A 22,863-nucleotide genomic window follows, 5' to 3' on the forward strand; every position below is an offset into this window, starting at 1 on the left:
AGCCGGGTTGAATAGACATTGAACTGAACTGAGCTGACACTATTGTCTTCTGCTTTACAGCTGAAACTGAATTCATAATTGATGAACTGTACAGCATGAACACTGTTATTTCCTGTTTATTACTTGGACCAATCTGTATTGTATAAGGAGCTATAATAAATGAGACTTGACAACTGTCAACTCGTATCAGTGTCAAGGCCAGTCAATCCATCATCATCAGAGACAGACTGAGCTGAAGCGAGAACAAAGAGAGGTGAAGAGTGGAGCTCTCGGTACCTTGCTGTGCGCGTAGGGCGGGTAGTAGCAGGTGTAGTACGGGTACATCTGGTGCTGCTCCAGCGTCTTTCCCATGAAGCTGCAGTCTGGAGTCCGGAGCGGAGCGCTGGATGAGTCCCTGACGGACCGGTGTGATGAAGATCAGTTCCTCTGAGACGCTCCAGCACAATAATCCAGCACAGACACAGAGAGAGCAGGAGAAGACAGGCGGCAGTATCCGTTCCAGCATGTGCTCCGTCCGTCAGTGGAGGAGAGAAGAGGAGCGTCTGTGATCTGTGTGACTCCTGCTCCAATAACAGCGTCTGGTTCAGGGGCTCGACTGTGGAGAGAGAGAGAGAGAGAGAGGGAGGGAGGGAGAGAGAGAGAGAGAGGGAGAGAAAGAAAGAGAGCAGTGGTTTGATCCCTCTACTGGTGATAAATGAAACAACACGGCAGAAGCATCAATTAAACACATCGGCTGTGTCTCAAAACCTCGTTAGCTGCCTAACTAGACAGTATTTTTGGGCATTATACATTTGCATGCATTAGTTTAGCAGAAACCGGCCAGGTTTATATATGCAACCTGACCACTTGTAAACACCTCAGTTGATCCGAATGAAATGTATATCTGACTGAAAGGTGCTGTAGATCTTCAATAATTAGTTCACCATAATCAATACCAGAGAAAAACACAAAACAAAACACTCCTGTAATATTTAGTTATAGTCTCCTGAAGTGGACGATCAAATGAAGTTTAAGCATCTACATTCACTGACCATTTATTGAATAGAAAAAGTAATGGATTCAAGCCAAATATAGTTCCCTATTGGTGAACAGAGTCATTTACATTTGACTGTACATGTAGAGAACCGTGAGGAGCTGTAACACACACACACACTTACACAGACACGCACACACTTACACACACACACACACACGTGCACACACACACTTACAGACACGCACACACTCTCACTCATACACTCACTCACACGCATACACACACACTTACTCACACAGACATGCAACACGCATACACACACACTCACTCACTCACTCACACAGACACGCAACACGCTCACGGACACAAACACATTCACGCACACACACACATTCATGCACGCACACATACACTCACTCACACATGCACGCACTCACGGACACACACACATTCATGCACACACGCACACACTCACTCACACAGACACGCAACACACTCACAGACACACACATTCATGCACACACGCACACACTCACACGCACACACTCACGGACACACACATTCACGCACACACACACACACACTCACGGACACACACACTCATGCACACACTCACACTCATGGACACACACATTCACGGACACACTCGTGCACACACACACACTCACGCACACACTCACGCACACACTCACACTCATGGACGCACACACTCAAGGACACACACACGCTCATGGACACACTCACGCACACACTCACACGCACACACTCACGGACACACACATTCATGCACAAACACATACACTTACACAAACACACTCACGGACACACACACTCACAGACACGCACACTCACGGACGCACACACTCAAGGACACACACACTCACGGATACACACTCACGGACACACACACACACACACACTCACGGACACACACTGACACAAACAGACACACTCTCTCTCACTCTCTCTCACACAAACACAGACACACACACGCACAGACACACACACACACACACACAGACAAACACACACACACACACACACACAGACACACACACTCACGGACACACACACACTCTCTCACTCTCTCTCACACACACAGCACTTGTTCTGAAGATCCAGTCAGATATGAGAGTGATAAAGAGAAGAGACCTGATGTAAATAGAGCAGAACGGATCTCTCTCTCCTCCTCTCTGTTCGCTGTAGTTCAACACAACTGAGTGTGTGTATGAGTGTGTGTGTGTGAGTGTGTTACCCATGAGACTTTATCAACAAATCAGGTGCTGTTTAAGTCCAGGTGTGTTTCATTTCCCTGTGGTTCCACTCGGCCGGAGCTCCATTCTCTTCCAGTCATGTGCGTGTGAATGTGGACGAGCGGAAACACGAGCAAATGTGACAAATCTTCATCTTTCACTGCGTTTGGTGAACATCATGGACAAATTAACCCTGGTTTGAGCATCTCTGTTCTGATGTTTTCAAATGATTATTACTGGTTATACATAATTTAATATGTATTAAAACAGAAGCTCAACAGAAGCATTAATCTTGACAATCAACTGTTTGAAACATCTAAGACTCGGGATTTTATCTTTGATGACAGCAGTCAGTAGGACACATCTATATGACTTCAATAAATCAGATTAACACAGAAACACTCACCGTGTGGCTTAATGTCAAACATACATGTTCGTCTGTGAAATCAATCCCAGAAACCCCTGCGTCTCCAGCAGATCTTCACTCATCCTGGAGCTGATCGTGTTCTGGAGAAGGCGGTAATCAGATGCTCATCAAACATTAATGCGGTAAAATGGCATAATGGGCTCTGATATGAAATCTGCAATTACCTCTTATGCTCATATTACAGCAAATGACTGACACGACACACATCACACACACAGAGCTCAGAACCTATATCAGTGAGCTCATCTCATTCACTTCCATTGTTTTTCCAATCCTGGCATTGTTTTGGAAGCTGCAGAGATCTGAGGATGATGATGATGATGCCTGAAATCACAATATAAACACCAAACATTCACATCGATTCTGTGCCAAACGCTCTAATCATAGCAAATAAAAGTGTGTTTGTTCCTCCATCACCTCATTAAATGTCTCTTTCTCGTTCTTTTCTCAGTTGTGGATCATTCTCATCCCTGCGTTTCGCTCGAGTCCGTCTCTGCCGCTCCAGATGGTGAATTACATGATGGAGAGGCGAGTGAACAGCCTTGTGGGAAATGGTGCAGACATGCTGTCCGTTGTGTGCCATCCCTCCATCATTCCTAATGAGCGAGTGTGCTGGGGGTTCTGGGTAATTGAGCTACTCACAACACTGAGGGCCATGTCAGACAAACACACAAATCAAGAGTGATGGGGTCCTGACACCCTGCAGGCCTTCACACACACACTCACACACACACACACACACAATCATATTTTTAGTAATTGTTTAAATTTGTTATACTAATTGTTTCATTTTGCTTTATTTTAAATTATTATATTTAATAATATTTATTTAATAATAATTTAATGTAATATTTAAATTACTTTATTTTTAATTAATATATATATATATATATATATATATATATATATATATATATATATATATTAATTGATTTAAATAAAATATATTTTATACTAATTTGAGTTTATACTAATTTTTATAATAATGAGTTTTATTATGATTATTTGAATTTAAAATCATGTATTTATTTTCATTTGAATTAAAAATATTTTTAATTAAGCATTTTGTTTTATTTATTTTAAATTTTTATTGATTTTTATTTTATTTTAATTTATTTAAGATAATTTTCTTAAATTTTATTTTCTACTAATTGTTTATTTTAAAATTATATATTTTATTTCAAATTATGATTCAATTTATTATTATTTATTTATTTATTGATTTAAAATTTCTATTAAAATTGTATATTAATTGTGTTATTTTGGTTGTTTTATTTTAAAATTATGTATTTATTTTAATTCTGATTTACTTAAAATAAAATATTTTTTATTTAGTGTTTTGTTTTTATTTTTTATTGTATTTTATTTAAAATCAAATATTTCATAATTTCTACTAATGGTTTTATTTTTGTTGCTTTATTTTAAAATTATTTTATTTTAAATTATTAATTTTTTTAATATTGATTTAAAAAATCTTTCATTATTTTCTGCGTTTTCTGTTTTATTTTGGTTGTTTTAATTTTCAATTATTTATTTTAATTGCATTTTTTATGTGATTTTTTGGTGATTTAATGAATTATTGGGTGATCATATTATTGTCGTACACACTGTGTTTGCGTGACGCAGGATTTGGCGAGTCGTTCTGGACAGATGTGTGTTTGTTCTGATCACAGAGCAGAAAAATCTCTGAACAATCGCTCTGACTCAGATTCCCAGAGGTGAGCCGACATTCACGGTCCTCACACACAACAACAAACAAACAAACACAAAAACCTGCTGTGAACCGTAAACAAACACAACACCCGAGATGACCAATAGACAAATACTCAAAGCTGTACAAACAATCTGAATTCATTAAATGTGCAAATAAAGCAAAAATTGCTTTTAATATTTCCCATGATTCCTGGTAAGACGTATACTGTAGAAGGAAAGAGAATCTACATGCTTTTATCCAAAGCTCCTTACACAGCTTTACATCTCATCAGTTCATGCATTCCCAGGGAATCGAACCCATGACCTCAGCGTTGCGAGCGCCATGATCTTCTGTTTGAGGAACGTTTGCCGTCTGTTGACCTGAGGAGGCGTTTCTGGGTCAGAGATGTTAAGTACCAGCGACGCCTGTCGTCACGGTGACCGGCTGACGAGGAGGGACAGATTCTGATTGGCCATTTCACGGTTTGCAGGTTTAATGAAGCCAGCGGATGAAATGACGGCTCACTTTCACTCCACCTGAGATCTGTCGCTTTCATGATGAACATCACGATTATTCAGATCTCACACACGGTCCGCTCTGAAGAGTGACTGGAGCGAAGACGGGAAGAAAATAGACTGAAAAGAGGAAACAGACAGAGTGAAATGAGATCCAGCAGGGATCAGGAGCAGCACCTCGGGTGCATGAGTAATTACCATGGAAACAGGTCCATTTCCCTGTGCATTATGGGGTGCATTGTGTCCCTGAAGGCCTTACTGTAGTTTCAAAACACAACAACATGAGCACAGAATGAGAGATTATGGCTGTGTTCACATCCTTCTACTGCACACTGCAGTACATACTTCTGAGCAGAACTTCCTGTCAGCCGAAAACCTCAGAGCTAAAACATTTAGCTTTACTTTATATTTACTTGAAGTAAATTTAAGGTAATTTTTCAATAATTTAACAACACGATCATGTTTACGGTTCTCTAATGACAGTATATGGTCACATGACAAGCAGTTGAGCAAACAAAATATTTAAATCTTTTTTATTTTTATTATTTTATTTCAAATATTTCATATTTTTATTAATTTTTTTATGTATTTATTTAGATTTTATTACATATATTTAATATTTTTAGTAAGTGCTTTATTTTGTTTTTATTTTATTTTAATTTTAAATATTTTATATTTTTAGTAACCATTTTTATTTTTCTAAAGTACTAAAATAACTAAAATTGAAATAAAAATAAACTATATAGGCATTAAAAAATTAATAAAAAAGGACAAAAACACAAAATTAAAATAAAAACAGAAAATATAAAAAATATAATTCAAAATATTAACAACAATTTTAATAGTATCTCAATGATTTTTTAATTATTTTTCAATTATTTAATTATTTTCAATTATTTTTCATTTTTAATTTATGTTAAAGGTTTATTTTTTTATTTTGTTGTGTTTTTCTCATCTTTGTTAGTCTATATCTAAAAAAATTATTTGAGTTATAGTTTCAGTAATTTTAGTACTTCAACAGAATCAGAAATCTTGCCTTGGTATGAAGTTTTCTATATTTTATTATTTTTCAGTCATTTCAATTTTTTTAATGTTTTTAATTTTAGTTGACTATAATAACTCTGCCATAAACATAACATTAAAAACTTTTTATATAATACATTTTATACTTTATAAACTTTATATAATGTCTATATAATAGTTTTATCGGAGGCATCAAGCTTTAACGCTGCATGTAAATAAATCTGTTTCCCTCACGATTTAGACAGTAAATGACAGAATAATCCTGAAGGAAACACATTTAGACACACATAATCAGTCGTGCCGTACTGCCCGTGTTTACGCTCCACTGCCTCGTTTCTGATTCAACACGCGTCCAGCCAGAAACACTGCTGAGGAACAAAGCCTGCATCTCAAACCGGCCTGTCCGGGCCGATCCACAGCGCTCAGATTAACATGCCAGCGTGTGTTTGGCAGGGTCAGGAGTTACAGACAAAACCAGGAGCGACAACACAGTCTATATTCTGTGTGTGTGAACGCACTGCGTTAGAGGAGCCGCAGAACTTTAAATATCACGACTAGTTTACGATATAAACACTGCATGATTATGAGATCCGCAGGCGTCTCGTGCTGCAAAGAGGAAAAAAAAAAAGTCTACATTTAGTCAGGAAAATGTTCAAATTAATTAATCAAACTTTTCCAAAGTCAAAACTGGTGATTTATGCAAATACAAGCATGAATAAAATAATGATATATTTAAAATATTTAACCAATAGCCTAAAATATACAAAAACAATTATTTCTTTAGATAATTTTAAACTAATAAAATTAAGTACATGATATAAGCAAATAATTAATAAATAAATAAATAAATAAAAAAAACATTAAAATTAATAACTATAAAATTAATTTCATCTGATGTCATCTAGGCTGTTGGTTAAATGTGAACTATTTTCTGTAACTTTCTAAAATCTTGTCACTAGTACTGTCAATGCTGGTCAACATTAATGCAATGAAGTTTAAGATGATAATATCAAACCAGATTAGTAAAGTTAGATGACAAACTTTGATGTTGGTTTGACAAAGCCTTGTCTGAAAGTATGAAATAACTTTGAAAAGCTTGAAGATTTTACTCAAAGAATTCAATAAAATGGTATTAACACATCATTTCTCGCATATTTGAACACATTAGCTGTGTCCGAAATCGTGTACTGTTGAGTAGGTACTACATTTTAATTTAAATTTACTTCACGACCGTTGAAAAAGTACGCTCTATACAGTACGAATGCGTGTAGTATGAATGAATTCGGACGTACTACATCCGCCATGTTATTACGGTCACATGACCTACCAACGTCAGTTACATCCCTTCAACTCCCTTCACAAATCCTCTCCTGTGGCCTCATGGGATAGTAAAGCATCACTTCAGAATCTCACCGGAAGTAGTAAGTCATCCGGGTACTTTTTGCCTACTGTTTTTTGAATACTATGAATTACCTAATAAAATATGAAAGTCCTAAATTTGATATTACTTACTCAATAGTTAATCTGATTTCCATATTAGTTAATAGTAGTAGCTAAAATGTTAATCTAATAGATTTGTTCTGCGTTACTTCCGAATAATGACGGAGCATTATTGTAACCGAAACACATTTAACTTGTGTTATTGAAGTAAAAAATTAGTTTTTATGGGTTAAATCAGGTAACAATTGCAGGTTACCACTTTTTACAGTGCAGAAATAGGTTGCGAATGCTGTTTCATGTTGAAATGAACAAACATACCAGTTTTAAACCCACTTGCATTACAAACGGAGCATCTGAATGGTTGTGTGGTGATCAACAGCAGGTCAGTCAACAGTCGTAAATAAGGAGAGCGGCTCTGTAAGTCCTTCAGTATCCTGTGAAAGAGAGAGATGTGAAATCAATGCTGCTTGGATGAGGCACATTAGTAAAGAGTGTACAGCCTCACACAGATTGTATCTCAAACTAAATCCATAAATCCATCACTCTTAATCCGGTGTGTGTGTGTTCGAGAGCTGCTGTCAGTGTGTTACAGAAGATGGACGTCTGTGTTTGTCTAGTGCTTTCGTTCAGAAATGGCTGATTTATCAATATGAGACGACTCGAGAGGCGGAATGAAGGTATAAAGCGGATGTGGTTGACCGGTCATGGGCGGCGCAGGTACGTGTCAGTCATCGTACATCTCAGTTCTCAGCTCATGCGAAGCTTGACAACTCAACGTAGATCAAGCTCTTGTTCAAGGAAACTCAAACACACAGTGGAGGATTAAAACAGCATGTTTTTGAAGCAGAAGGCCAATAGCAGAATAAGACAAATTGCATTCGAAAATGATGCATTTTTTATGAGACTCCGGATTTGTTGCCAGTAATCCATAAATAAATGTTACAAAGACATAAAACACTGTCAGACAAATGTACAAATGCCACAGTTGCGATGTGTTTCCACCCACAGCTAATTCTGTATGGCACATTATATTAAAACTGACAATGATGGGCCAGAGTTATTATTGTTAGCTAAAACTAAAACCATTAAAAAAATCATTACTTTAATTATTAAACATTAAACATTATAATAACAAACATATAAAAATGTAAAAAATAAAAAAAATTGAAAAAAAAAAATTGAAAAGGTATTTTATTTGAACTAGTTGCAAGGCAACATTTCACAGCAGTCCTAAAATAACAAACTAAATAAACTAAAACTTAAAAACTATATGGACATATTTAATTTAATAGGCATATTAAAGTGTTAGTTCACCCAAAAATGAAATTTCTGTCATTAATTACTGACCCTCATGTCGTCCCCAAACCCATAAGACCTTCGTTCATCTTCAGAACACAAATTATGATATTTTTGATGAAATCCGAGGGTGTCTGATCCACACATAGACAGCAACGTCATTGCACCTTTTGAGGTCCAGAAAGGTACTAAAGACATCGTTAAAACAGTCACGTGACTGCAGTGGTTCAACCTTAATGTTATGAAGCGACGAGAATACATTTGTGACCCTGGACCACAAACTAGGCTACACTGTATAGGTCAGAATTATCGATATTTTGTACATTTTCTACCGTAAATACATTGAAAATGTATTTTTGTAAGTAATATGCGTTGCTAAGTTTGCGTGTACCAAGTAGGTAGCACAATAATTCTTTTTGCATTCAAAATCAGAGACTTTACACATTCAGACCATGCCTCCAACATGCTCCTGTTGCCTTATTTTCACCCTCTAATGAGTCTGCACATATTGAGTTTACAACAAACCAGCACACAGGCGCTGACTGTAAATATGTAGATTTCACGTGGAGTTTCAGCTCATAACTTCACCGATTATAGGTCATCGCACATCACCATTTACAGCAGATTCTTATGATTAAAATGAGCCCCAAAACATAATCCATTGTGTCGATCACGAGATATTACTCACGGAATGATGTAACATATTTGGCTAAAAATATGTCTCTCGTCTTTCCGGGATCCAATGCGTTATCCAATGTTACCGGAACCATCCATGCTTATTTTCCAAAGTGGAATAACACAAAATAGGTATCATTTTAAAGCTTAGAAACTCAAGCTTTTTAATGCATCTAACCATAACCTCATGGTTAGAGTCATATTCTCTTGCAAAATATTCCTCATGGAAGAACGATTTTTAAAATGCCCATTAGGGGGCGTCATGGGCTAAACAAAAAGGCTACCTTGGTTCCAAATGCTGTAACTTTTGCTATCATCACAAAATTTGATCCAGATGCAGCTCATATGTAGTAGAGCTTCATCAAAAAAGAATTTTCATCCTATCTTATTTCCTTCCTGAATTATTGCATGTCAGATAAGAAAGACATGTAAAATTATAATAAAAATTATATATATTTGTTTGTTTTTATCAGCAGTTTCTCAGCATGAGAATGTCGAATTGTAATGTCATTTATATTTTCTAAAAATTTAAAAAGTGTTCTATTTTGGCTCTCCTTGCTAGAGTTTTGAAGTTATGAGTCTTTACTTTTGTGTTTGTCACTCAGAAAAAAAACAACTCTAAAAATGCCTTCAGGTCTTTAAAGGTGATTTTCTCAATATTCAGATTCCAGATTTTCAAATAGTTGTATCTCGACCAAATATTGCCCTATCCTAACAAACCATACATCAATGGAAAGCTTAGTTATTCAGCTTTCATATGTTGTATGAATCTCAATTTCAAAAAATTGAACCTTAAGACTGGTTTTGTGGTCCAGGGTCACATATGTGCACAAAAACAAAACAAAAATAACAACTTTATTTAACAATTTGAACTGTTGTCATACGCAGTTGACGCAGTGAACGCAGTGCAGAGCTTCCTTGTTTTATGTCAGAATGCCGGCTCAGTATTAGCCGACGCTGTTCATGTGAGCAGGCATGGATGTCAGGAGTGAAACGATGACTTTACCAATTGGCGATTGGCTCTTTAATTTTGAAGGCGGGACTTATTCAGCCATATTGCATGTTGTACTTTCTCCTAGGGGTGTTCAATTCCAGGTTTTTTGGAGTCGACTCCAACTCCCGACTCCCACCGTAAAAAGCGGTGCTAACCCCGCTTCTAAATTACAAGTGTGAAACTTTCCTTAACCCGGGGTTAAAAGCGGTGTTTAGAACAATGATAACCCGGGGTTAAGCACAGTATGAAAAGCCCTAAAGACTTATCTATTTCTACATGTAGGATAAATGTAGGCTATGTGACTAAGTTTCTGCAACAGCTCTCTGACGCAGTGTAATACGTCAGTGTCCGAATTCCTTGCTTCATTTCATTCACCCCTTGCTTATTTAGTGCACTCAACTGCCAGGCACTATATAGGGACTAGACAATCAGTAAACAAGTGAGCGATTTCAGACACAGCTATGGAGTTGACCCCGACTCTGGGGCTCTTTTGGAGTCGACTCCCCATCACTACTTTCTCCCATTCATAAGTAAGGCCCTTTCCCGAATGGCACACTTCATATGCACTTAAGCCACTTTTTACATGTACGCGAGGGTCAGCGTACAGTGTGCTTGACGTGAATTTCATCATCAGAAGAGTATGCGCACCGCTGGATTTTTGTAACCCCGCGTACTTGTTCATGCAGGTCGGACATGCGCATATTTTTTTGGCAGTAATGATTAGTTTATCCACAAGGTGGCAACTGTTACCTGCATGCGTCGATTCACACGGTAGTTAAAGAAAAACTGCATGAACAGAATAGACCGGAACGCATGCAAGCTACAGCGACAATAGAGGCCTACATAGACGACAGATTGTGTGAAGAGGTTAGAAAGTACCCTCAATTGTACATCTCTACCATGAAAGAATACAAAGAGAGATTGCTCAAAACTGTGCATGCGTCGAATGCCTGTGTATGCGTACGAGTCAAATGAAGTATGCTTTGCAAGGCTGTGGTTTCATGTACACTAGCGCACGTGTAAAAAACGAAGTATACCCAGGGCATTGCGGTCTTATCGCATGCACATGATCTTCAAGTCCACGAGACCGTAGGGTGACCCATTCGTAGTTTTAGGTTTCAGAAGGGTGCCCCCTTTGCATTCGATATGCGCCCTCGATGTGTACTTCTATCCAACAGTCAAAGCGGCATTACGGCAAGAAAGCACGGAAGATTGTGAGTGTTTAAGGTGCTGTTTGAGACAGGGCCTAATATGAGCACACCATCTTTGTATAACACCCTAAGCGGCCATAATAATCTATGATGTGGACAGATCTTCTGCCGATCAGTCAAAGAGACTGATGTTGTGTTCGACAGTGTCCAGCGTGCAGTCCGCACTCAGAAGCTCATTAAAAACAGCCTCCTGGTGTCTTTTCATCTGCATTATGACAGAGCGTTTCGTTAGGCAGAATATTACTGCTGCCAAAGCAAGAAATCTCAATCTGTTTGAGATATTTCTCCCGTTGTGAAGGGGAGATTGGCAGAGGAAAGTAAAATGTGAGATAAACACAACGTGCGACGAGGTGCCAGGTGTAGTGATGATGCGCGCTCTTAATGAGCTCTGTTTCCGCTGGCGTCCTGCGCTGAAGTGCCGGAGCAGCTCGCCGGATCAGATTTCACCTAGCCAGCAGATTTCGGCAGCTCCTTTGTGTTGCGCCGCACTGTTTATCATGGGGAATTTGATATCCACAAAGTCCTGGCACAGCAAACACAGACGGCTCCATCACACAACTCATGATGAGCAGCACAAACGAGTTTATCTAAAAAAACAAAAACTGTCTTCTTCAAGACTTTAGAGGACATTATGACTGTCATATTTTACTATTTTACAAACAGCTTAATGCAGTTGCTACTTTTAGTTAGTCCTCCTCAAAACTGCTGCTGTAACCCGCTGCATCAAAACACTTGAGTTAAGAAAACCATCCCAGGCGCAGATGTTCAGGACAGCGCTAGTCCTGCAGAACGAGCCTCTCTGATGAGAAATCAATGTGTACAGACAGACAGTTTAAGCCGCAGAGCTGCAGAAAGCGTGTCTATTCTTCAGCGCAGGAACGAGGGATCAGCGTGTCATTCTGCCCCGGAGACGGTGTGGATCGTTTCTAATCCTGCTCTGATGAGCGTCGTTTCAGAAACAGAAGGATGACATTTCACCTGCTCTCTCTGCACGCTTTCATCAGTCCAGCGGTCATGAGTTTCAGACTGTTGTAGGTTTAATGTGTTTTAGTGAAATTTGCATATGCATTATGTTTGCAGCCGCTGCAACAAGCTCAAGTTAAGAAAACCCTTCAGTCTACCAGCTATTTTATCGCAAATCAGGTGAAAGTCATAAGTCACCTAGAAAGGTAACAGAAAAATTGTTTTATTTTTTCCAGTAAAAGATCGATTGAACAAGTTTTTTACCTGCATTCATTCAGATTTAGCATTTTCCTTCAGGTCGGTCCTTTGTTCATAATAAAAAATCTGTAGAAATGTCCGATTATCTTGTCCTTTTAACAGTTAAGGGGTTTTCCTGTGACTGACAGCGCTAGTCAAAGCATTTGTCAGTTGCGTCTTATTCCATGTTCACAACAATTCAGTCTTTTCAATGTAAAAGTCTTCGCTACTGACTGACACACTCATCTTTGCCGCCATCTAATGGCGTAATAATGTAACTTCTGTTGCTGTTCACTGTTAGGGACTATTTTTTCCGGTGGAAGGAAGGCATTTAGTGAAAGTTTACTTCATGAAAGTTGCACTGATACATATTTTTAGCTTTAATATTTGTATTGTGTGGTAACCGTTTTATAAACGCAATAAGGTACTCGAGGCTAGTGCTGTATCGTGATTAAGTCACGCTTCGCGTCGTGCCTAACAACGCCCTTCAGCTGTGACTTATTCATGATACAGCCTCTCGTACCTTATTGCTTACTTAAAGATTAAATTAATTTGTAGTAATCGAAAAGCATGTCTAATTAATTGAAATCATGAACCTTGTACAATGTAACAACAAATTATTAAAAGTTAAACAAAAATCACGTTTTTAGTGTTCTATGAAATCTATTTTATTTTTCCCAAATTAAATTTTTTCTGTTAAAATTTTTCTAGATTTTGTTTGGTTTAATTAAGGTGAGTCAAATCAATTGAATTCATAAAACTAACAATTTTATTTATTTATTTATTTTTACAGAAATAGAGCCCTACAAAAATTGCCCTTCATTTTACTTTTTACAAACATTCTGAGTTGTCTTGTTTTAATTTTTCTGGATTTATTATTTAATGCCAATTTATTATCAGAATAATAAAATGGAGGCATAAACCATTAACATAATATGCAGACTTCATAAAGTCTTTTTTTAAATGTAAAAGAAAATCTTACTTTTGCGTTTACAGATCTAGTCCATATCACAATTTGATTAGCTGTGCAGCCATACTTTTATTCTTTCATCTGAAAATACAGTAATACAGTAAATTCCATTTTTATTTTTATGACTGGATTCCGTCCACGTTTTCCACATTGTGCAAATCAAAGTGCCCTAAAAATGCTTATAGATGCAAAAAGCAACAATTTGTCCTATAATATAAAGAAAATTATAATGTGATAGTATGTCCCAATACTGAACAAAGTACTTAAAGTACAGAAGCGCACTGTAGAGATATACAAATTTGGATGCAGACCTGATGTAACATCTCGAGTTTTCTCCTCTACACCACAGGAGTGATGGGCTGTGTTCAAAACAGAATACTAGTATGCTGCATACTACTTAGTATACCTAAAAATAGTATGAAGAAAAATATAAATTTCAGACAGTATCGCTATATTGTTCTCACTATGTTGCATGTTCTCAGAAATAAATACTGTAAATGTTTATTTTGCAAGACAATTCCAATCAAATAGTGAGTCAAGAAAGAGATGTTAAAGTTCATCTACAGCACATGTATACATGGGCTCTGTTTAGAATTGAACACTAGTGTACTGCACACTGCATACTACTCAGTGTACTAAAACATGCAATACGCAATGATAGCATTTTCACTACACTGCATGATTAATTCAGCAAGCTTTATCCAATTATCATCATAGAAATAAATACTTAAAATGATTACTTTGCATATTCAATTCAATTTAATTTAAAAATATTGTTTTAGCAGTTCAATCAAATAACAGTTCAAGAAAGAAGTATTAATGTTCACATTACTTCTGGTTAATTAATCACACGAGCATTAAAAGGTCAAACTGAGTGCACTGCGTTCAGCGAGTCAGTATTTCACACAGTGTGCTCTGATTGTGTACTGCACATTTTGAAAAGGCCATAAATACACACACACACACACACACACACACACACACACACACACACACACACGAGGTGAGGAGCAGCACTGCCACCATATGGACATTTAAAGTCATCACAACCACTGACCGCTGCAGAAAACAAGGGTGATTGATTGATTGTTTGTGTGTTTGTTTATAATTTAGCGCTAAACTATATATAAATAACTAATACAAACAATTTATAAAAGGTGTTTAAAGTTTATCTTATTTTATTAAATAACTAAATAACATCTCAATGACTCTTCTGTCAGAGAAACTCCATCATAATGCTGGTCTGAACTGATCAGTAACGTTACTGCAGTGTCCTCTGAGTGACAGAGAGAGAGAGAGAGAGAGAGAGAGAGAGAGAGAGAGAGTCTTGTTGAGAAGATGAAATGATGTGGGCAGCCAAGAGACGGAGGCGGTTGTCACGGTTACCTGATGTGGGACTGCACTGGACCATCTGGCAACTCACCGTAATTACATCAAATTCTACACTGTCAGCAAAGAGTAAGTCTGAGTGAGAGTTGAGCAACGATGAGAGACATGACACACAAACAACTGTGTGTGTGTGTGGATTGGTTAGTAATGTTTTTAAGTTAAGTCTTAGCAAACGGTCCGTTATATTCCAGACAATCATCAACCTGTTTTAAATGATGTAATTTTGCACGTCTTTAACTGTGACGTGTTGAATGATGTGAGTGAAACTGTCATGTGTTAAAGTCTCTCTCTGCCTCATTTTCAGCCTCACATTCTTTTAAGAGTGTAAAAAGTAATTAACACCAAACTTCCTCCTCAAATCTAATTAAAAAGCAAAAGCCCTGCAGATATTAGAGCTGTTATTAATGATCCTCAGACAGCGGCAGCTAAAAATGACACGAGCCCAAATCGCTGCGGTTTTACCATCGCTCTCACTCTCTGTTGTCCATCATAAATAAATAGGCATTTTAGAGTAATTGCATTTTTTAATTGTCTGTTATCAAGGTTCTACTCCCCAAGTGATAGGATGGGGTTGTATTTAGGCAGTTGATTTCTAGCCTGCATATTAATGATCTCATTTGCATAAATCTTGTCACTTCATTTTGACTTCTAATTAAAGCCTTGAGTAATTGGTCATGTGACCCGTTAAATGGAAGCGATGATCTGTCCTGAGCTTATGATGTCAAATTAACACCACACAACACACACTCACACACAATTGTGTGTGTATGAAAATCTTCATACACACACAATATATGTGTGTGTGTGTGTGTGTGTATATATATATCTGAAAATAATAATAAAAATAAATCTAAAACGATTGCCTTAGAAAACATTATGAAACGCGCTGAAATGATGCTGGTGAAAATGGTGTATTTACTCTTGCTTTTCTCAGCACTGTGAAGATGAATCAATCGCAGCTATTTGTGATTAATATCAATAATATGCATTAACTGAACCTGTAGAAAGTCTCCAGTAATTAAAGGCAGTGTGTACAGCTCTGTGTCTCACAGGAAACCATTATTAACAGGAATCATTTGCTACACAATGAACTGAACTTGACCCCAACATGACCTCTGACCCCAGATGCTCACTATAACAGATCATTAGTTTTGACCGCAGTGACTTTTCACCTGTGGTCAGCACACTTACAGTATCGTACACCATCTCCCCAGGCTAATGCTGCATTAGGAGGATAGTTCCTGTCTTTTAATGGTGTTTATTTTAGCTGAAGCAGCAGTAAGTGTGTTTAAAGCTGAAATGTGAATCTTCCATAATCTGAAGGTTTTATCTGAACAGATGTGAAGCTGTTAACATTTTATTTCAGTAATAATAGTGTTTATTGTGCAGCAGTGAACTGAACAGATTAAACACTAAACAAAGATAATAATTTCATTACAACAGACATGAACCGCAAAACACAAAGATCAAAATAAAAGTTCAAGGAAATTTAGATATAAATATTAAATATTGTATAAATGTAACATTATTATTATTATTAATTATTTTATATATTATAATTGTTAATTATTTTAATTAATTTATTATTATTATTAATAAATACTTGATTTTTTTATTTTACATTAAGCAATATATTAGTAATATTTCTTATTTTGTTTTATTTAATACTTTTTATATTTTAGTAATAACAATAAAATATTTAATAATAATACTAATTATTATTATTATTATTATTATTATTATATATCATTTTATTTCATTTTTTTTATTATTATTATATAAATCACAAAATTTTGGCCACATTGTGCAGCCCTACAAACAAGCATAGCAAACTTTAAAAATTACAATTACATTTTAATAGTGATTTTTATCAGGGAGAAAAAATAAAATAAGTGTTAAACCAGTGTTAAACTTGTTTAATAAGTGTTAAACAACTTAAATAGGGATGAGCAGAGACAGCAACAATACACTAACCGCACACAATATTGTTCAAATAATTTTTCATTCCTAAATTCTCATCTGAGCAACATAATAATCATTCAGCGGTCGAGATAATCACGTCTAAACAGAATCTACAGACACAGATTTGTGCAATTTAAATGTTCACTCATAAAGACCGACTCATCTCCTTCATACTCACTTAATAGAGATGTTATGATGCTTTCAGCTGTCGATAAGACTGTGATGATGCCATTTTAACCATGTTTGCCTCTCAATCAAAATGAAAGTCAACTTTATTTCTTCTATAGCGCTTTATATAACACATTTTTCAAAGTAGCTTTACAGTAACATCATTGTGAGTGTCACATATTCAGTAGTTTAAAGTATAAAGGCCCATTATTAACATGAAAGGTGTATAAATTGAGTGTTTAACTAAAGATAACCAATGGTTCTGTAGTAATACATGTAGTTCATAGCAGAGAAAACGGCACCTGTGACTCTTCAAGCAAACCAAAGTGAACAAAACTGCTTGGTTTTGGTTTTCAGGAGCACTAAAAATAAAGCCCTGTTGCAGCAGGGACGCTTTTGGAAAAGTGATACGGTGAGAACTGACAAATACTGAGAGACAGAAAGAGAAGGAAAGACAAAAACAAAGATCAGATCATCAACACAGGATCTAACAGCTCGTCTATATAGATAAACTGGCCAGATGCCACAGATCTGAACTGAACTTTCACACTTGAGTTCATGTCTAAATCCATCAAACACTGTAACAGTGCCACAGAAGTTGAGTTATGAGATTAATGTTTTAAATACTAAATTAGGTATGCAATTAATGAAAATATGAAGCTAAATTACATGCTCTACCAGGGAAAAAAAACAAAGCTTTATTTAAATTACACAGAACCAAAGCAGCATCAGAACTGCCTTTGTTTGTTTATATTTTAATGCAATGCCATATACTGTACCACAGCTATTTTCATACCGAGAAATAAAAACATGCATAAATAAATGCCTAAATAAATGCATAAATACAATAAATAAACAAATGAATGAATAAATACCATATTTACAAAAGTTTTTCAAGTTTAAAAACAACAGTCAATCTCTCTCCATTTGTAAGATGCTTCAGATAAAAGGCTCTGGTAAATAAACGTACAGAAAATGTTGCGCTACAGATCTGAAGACGAGATGATTCTTTAAGAGCAACTCATGGACTATAGTGTAAAACTGCATTAAACACTCATAAAGAGATGATGATGTGTGTGCTGACAGATGTCTATTTTAGGACATAAATCTGATATCTGTGAATCACAGAGGACGCTAAATAAAGACGGAGAGATGTGTGTGATCAGTGCTTTGAGGTCACATTCTATTATCTGTCAAGAAATTAACTTAAAGGATTCGTGAAAATAGTCAAGTTTCTAGAACATCTGATGACATTTGTGATTCATTAACGGTAAAAGAGATGCATTAAATATTAGAGAACAGAGATCCTCACCAAACTCACGTAATCAAAGACATTCAAATTCAGAAAAAGCAAAAGTTACAGCAATTTTCAAATATGCACAATATTGTACAGTTTGTGCTCAAGATGAATCTGTTGTGATTCAAAGACAAGAAACCAAAACAAATTAAATGCGCAAATAAGAGCATCTGTCTGAAGGCATTTTTGTAGTCTCATTTGATCCGCATTGCATTAGTAAGCAAACGACTGTGTGTGTGTGTGTGTGTGTGTGTGTGTGTGTGTGTGTGTGTGTGTGTGTGTGTGTGTGTGTGTGTGTGTGTGGCGCGCACGTATCTCTGATAATGAGATGCAATTATGAAAAGTGTAGATTCGGCACTGGATTTAACCTCCACAGTGGCGCGGAGCAAAAGGTCGCCTAGATGATTCGACAGCAATTACTTCAATATTCAACACTCAGCAGCACAGACCGTGTGTTTTATATGTATGAAGTGTGTTATTCATGGGTGACATTACTGACGTCTTTATAGGGGCAATGACAGATTGAGTCCAGGAGCTCAAAGCTGAACTTCACCTTCACAGCCTTCAAACCTCATGTCAGTGTTTCTAATGAATGCAGTTTTTAATCTAATTAATAATCCAACCAATTAATACTTTTATTCAGAAAAGGATGAATTAAATTGATCAAAAGTGACAGTAAAGACAATTATAATTTCACAAAATATTCCATTTCAACCAAAATAATTCTGAAAAATAAAATGTATCACAGTTTCCACAAAAATATGAACTGTTTTCAACATTGATAATAATAATAAATGTTTCTTGAGCAGCAAATCATCATATTAGAATGATTTCTGAAGGATCATGTGACACTGAAGACTGGAGTAATGATGCTGAAAATTCAGTTTAGGAATAAATTATACTTTACTATACAGTTATTACATAACAGTTATTTTAAATTGTAATAATATTTCACTGTTTTACTGTATTTTTGATCAAATAAATGCAACCTTTGTGAGCAGAAGAGACTTCTTTCAGAAATATATATTAAAAAAATATTCAAATTAAGTTAATAATAATAATTTACTCAAATTGGCTTGCGACTACGGGCAAGATTTACTCTATCCAAGAGCAATGTTTATTTTTTAAAATATTCTAGTCAAATGTGTATATTACAGAAACAGACTTTTCTGGGTATGGAAAGCGAACATGTTTGCTTAAACCCCACCCCCTTCTTATAATCCACTGCAAACTCCTCCTCCATCTTTAAGTGCCACACCCACATCTCAGCATCCAATCAACCACCGATGGATAGAACCCAAAGCTGCGTTCCAATTCGCTTTTTTATGCCCTTCCCTCGCTAACTTCCCTCAGTCTCATTGACTCTATACGTCATTGCTTACGTTGCACGAGTGCCCACTAGTGGCAGAACCATTGCAATGGGCTGAATTGGAACGTTCTAAGCCCTTGATCACTTTTATTTACATTTTATTCCCTTACGAAACTGTTTAATGCAGCATTCTATATGTATATAGGTGTGTTTGAGTTGTTTTAAATATTTTTAAAAAATAATTAATATATTATAGAGTTGTTTGTGGTGGGGTAAGTTAAACGCGATATGCAGTGATGTCACAATCATGTTGTATTGTGGTATATGGAGCTGCCTGAAGTGTACATATGAAGTAGACTCGCTCCCTTGGACAAAATCGAGGGAGCGAGGGACTGTGCATATAAACTTTCCTCGTCCACTTCACGAAGTGGAACGCACTTCAAAATGGCGGCAGGGATTCCTCCGAGGGGAAGTGCTTAGGGAATTTCGCGAGTGCGTGTCTAAAAGTGGAGTGGAACGCAGCCCAAGTCGCCAACCAACACTTCATCTCAACTTTAAACTCACAACACTGTCAGAACAGAACAGAATCACCTCTTAAAGGGTTAGTTCACCCAAAAATGAAAATTCTGTCATTTATTACTCACCCTCATGCCGTTCCACACCCGTAAGACCTTCGTTAATCTTCGGAACGCAAATTAAGATATTTTTGTTGAAATCCAATGGCTCCGTGAGGCCTGCATAGCCAGCAATGACATTTCCTCTCTCAAGATCCATTAATGTACTAAAAACATATTTAAATCAGTTCATGTGAGTACAGCGGTTCAATATTAATATTATAAAGCCACGAGAATATTTTTGGTGCGCCAAAAAAAAACAAAATAACGACTTATATAGTGATGGCCGATTTCAAAACACTGCGTCATGAAGCTTCGGAGCGTTATGAATCTTTTGTGTCGAACCAGCGGTTCAGAGCGCCAAAGTCACGTGATTTCAGCAGTTTGGCAGTTTGACACACAATCCAAATCATGATTCGATACGCTGATTCATAACGTTCCGAAGCTTCATGAAGCAGTGTTTTGAAATCAGCCATCACTATATAAGTCATTATTTTGTTTTTTTGGCGCACCAAAAATATTCTCGTCGCTTTATAATATTAATATTGAACCACTGTACTCACATGAACTGATTTAAATATGTTTTTAGTACATTAATGGATCTTGCGAGAGGAAATGTCATTGCTGGCTATGCAGGCCTCACTGAGCCATCGGATTTCAACAAAAATATCTTAATTTGTGTTCCGAAGATGAACGAAGGTCTTACAGGTGTGGAACGACATGAGGGTGAGTAATAAATGACATTATTTTCATTTTGGGGTGAACTAACCCTTTAATTCTATATCCTCACACCTGAATTAAAGACTAATTTAAGCAAATACACTGTAGAAAAAACATCTGCCTGCCCTAATATAACCACACATCTGTCTTTAGTAGAATCAGTGGTTCAGTGCGCGATCACACTCACTTATGTTACATGTCAGGTCAGATTCGGTGTGTGTGCTGAACTGACTGTGATCGGATTGTGTCCAACACCATCTGAGAAAGAGAAACATGTCAAATATGAGAAACACACAAGATAAAAGAGACACAAAGAGAAAGATGAGCATATGAACAGCTTTTAAGAGTTTTCTATGATTCACACAAACATACAGTAGCTATATATACTATACACACATACATATTTACAGTTTCACTTCACACTCGGTTGGTTCTGGATTTTTCGGGGGTTTTGGCCATTTACACTCACAAACGCTGTTGTGTAGGTGTATGCTGACGTCACATCCGTACAGATGCAACTGTCACTCAGCTCACAGCAGGTAAAACAGTTATTAAAAAATAAAAAATATGTGAAGTATGATTTGTTTAAAGGTCAGATTAAAAGCAAATAACATCCATCACGCTCGTGCGATGAATATTTTGGACTATTTAAATTAGAATCAAAAGTCTCCTCAAAAAAATAAAGGGTTTCAAATGGGTGGCATTAAATCGACTTGTATGTTTATATAATAAATACTTAAGGCTTTTAAAACTCTTAATTTAACATTAAACAAACTTATGTTGCTTCCACAGTGCAGAAAAACTAGTCAAACTAGACCCAATATGCGTAGGCCTAATTAATTTACAATCTAAATCATGTCGTCATATTGCACTTGGATCATTATGTAAATATGGTGACAATAACAGTTTATTGTAAAATATAGTTTGACTATATATTTGCAGAATTTTCAAGTATCTAGAAAAACTATTAATTTGTTAAACTTCCAAAAGACTTGACACACATTTTGTTAAAAATGAGATTTGATGTTATAATCATAGTCTAAAAATAAGAATTTTGAAAATATATATAGGCTACGATCAAAAATATTTTTATACGAATCTGTCACCCTTAAACTAAAAAAATTCCTTTTTAAATGTCCTGTGGTGGTTGTATCGGGGTACAGTGATGTACTATGATTATAATATAATCATGTACCATGATATTCACAAAATCTATAATCTATAATGTATATATACTGGTAACACTTAATTTGTAAGCGTGGGAGCTGAATATTTCCAATAACTCAATGAGTTTAGGTTGTCTAGAAGAAGAAACTCTGACGAAGCACCACCAGGTGGCGACTGCAGATCACACATCCCATCCTGACTGGATTCCTCTGTAAGTGTTGGAGTGGAAATGACCTCTGACCTGTGTGATATGAGCCTGATTAAAGAGGTAAATGACTCTTAAAAATAAAGGTTCCAAAAGAATCTTTTTCACAGTGATGTCATAGAAGAACCATTTTGGGTTCCCAAAAGAACCTTTCAGTGACCAGTTCTTAAAAGAACCATTATTTTTCTTATTGCGAAGAACATTTTAATAATCCAACAAAACTTTTTCCACTAGAAAGAAACATTGATGTTAAAGGTTCTTCATGGAACCATCAATGCCAATAAAGACCTTTTTATTTTTCATCCTTAATGAGTAAAATCCTCCATGAATTCATTAAAATAATGTGTGCAACATCAGTA

At 36.3% G+C, this 22,863-nt stretch overlaps 1 protein-coding gene and 1 long non-coding RNA gene across 7 annotated transcripts in view; both read right to left on the reverse strand.

Annotated features, from left to right (window-relative positions):
* Nucleotides 1–3,376, reverse strand: part of LOC127501519 (RNA-binding motif, single-stranded-interacting protein 3-like) — a 33,153-nt gene extending 29,777 nt beyond the window's left edge. The window contains exons 1-5 of one of the 5 annotated variants that reach the window (XM_051873527.1): nucleotides 3,074–3,376; nucleotides 2,821–2,980; nucleotides 2,636–2,736; nucleotides 2,232–2,389; nucleotides 277–595 (exon numbers count right to left, since the gene is read on the reverse strand). In XM_051873527.1, coding sequence (XP_051729487.1) covers nucleotides 277–351 — 75 coding nt within the window. In that variant the 5' untranslated portion in view covers nucleotides 352–595; nucleotides 2,232–2,389; nucleotides 2,636–2,736; nucleotides 2,821–2,980; nucleotides 3,074–3,376. Of the gene's footprint in view, nucleotides 1–276; nucleotides 596–2,231; nucleotides 2,390–2,635; nucleotides 2,981–3,073 lie in introns of all 5 variants that reach the window. The other 4 variants (XM_051873523.1, XM_051873526.1, XM_051873525.1 and 1 more) reach the window with 4 other exon arrangements.
* A 580-nt stretch (nucleotides 3,377–3,956) lies between these two features.
* LOC127501660 (uncharacterized) overlaps nucleotides 3,957–22,863 on the reverse strand; it is a 90,297-nt gene continuing 71,390 nt past the window's right edge. For both annotated transcript variants that reach the window (XR_007926671.1, XR_007926672.1), the window contains exons 10-12: nucleotides 21,320–21,390; nucleotides 7,646–7,761; nucleotides 3,957–4,984 (exon numbers count right to left, since the gene is read on the reverse strand). This is a non-coding gene — a long non-coding RNA (uncharacterized LOC127501660). The remainder of the gene's footprint in view (nucleotides 4,985–7,645; nucleotides 7,762–21,319; nucleotides 21,391–22,863) is intronic.

The sequence above is a fragment of the Ctenopharyngodon idella genome, chromosome 19, assembly GCF_019924925.1.
Source record: "Ctenopharyngodon idella isolate HZGC_01 chromosome 19, HZGC01, whole genome shotgun sequence".
Classification (NCBI taxonomy): domain Eukaryota; kingdom Metazoa; phylum Chordata; class Actinopteri; order Cypriniformes; family Xenocyprididae; genus Ctenopharyngodon; species Ctenopharyngodon idella.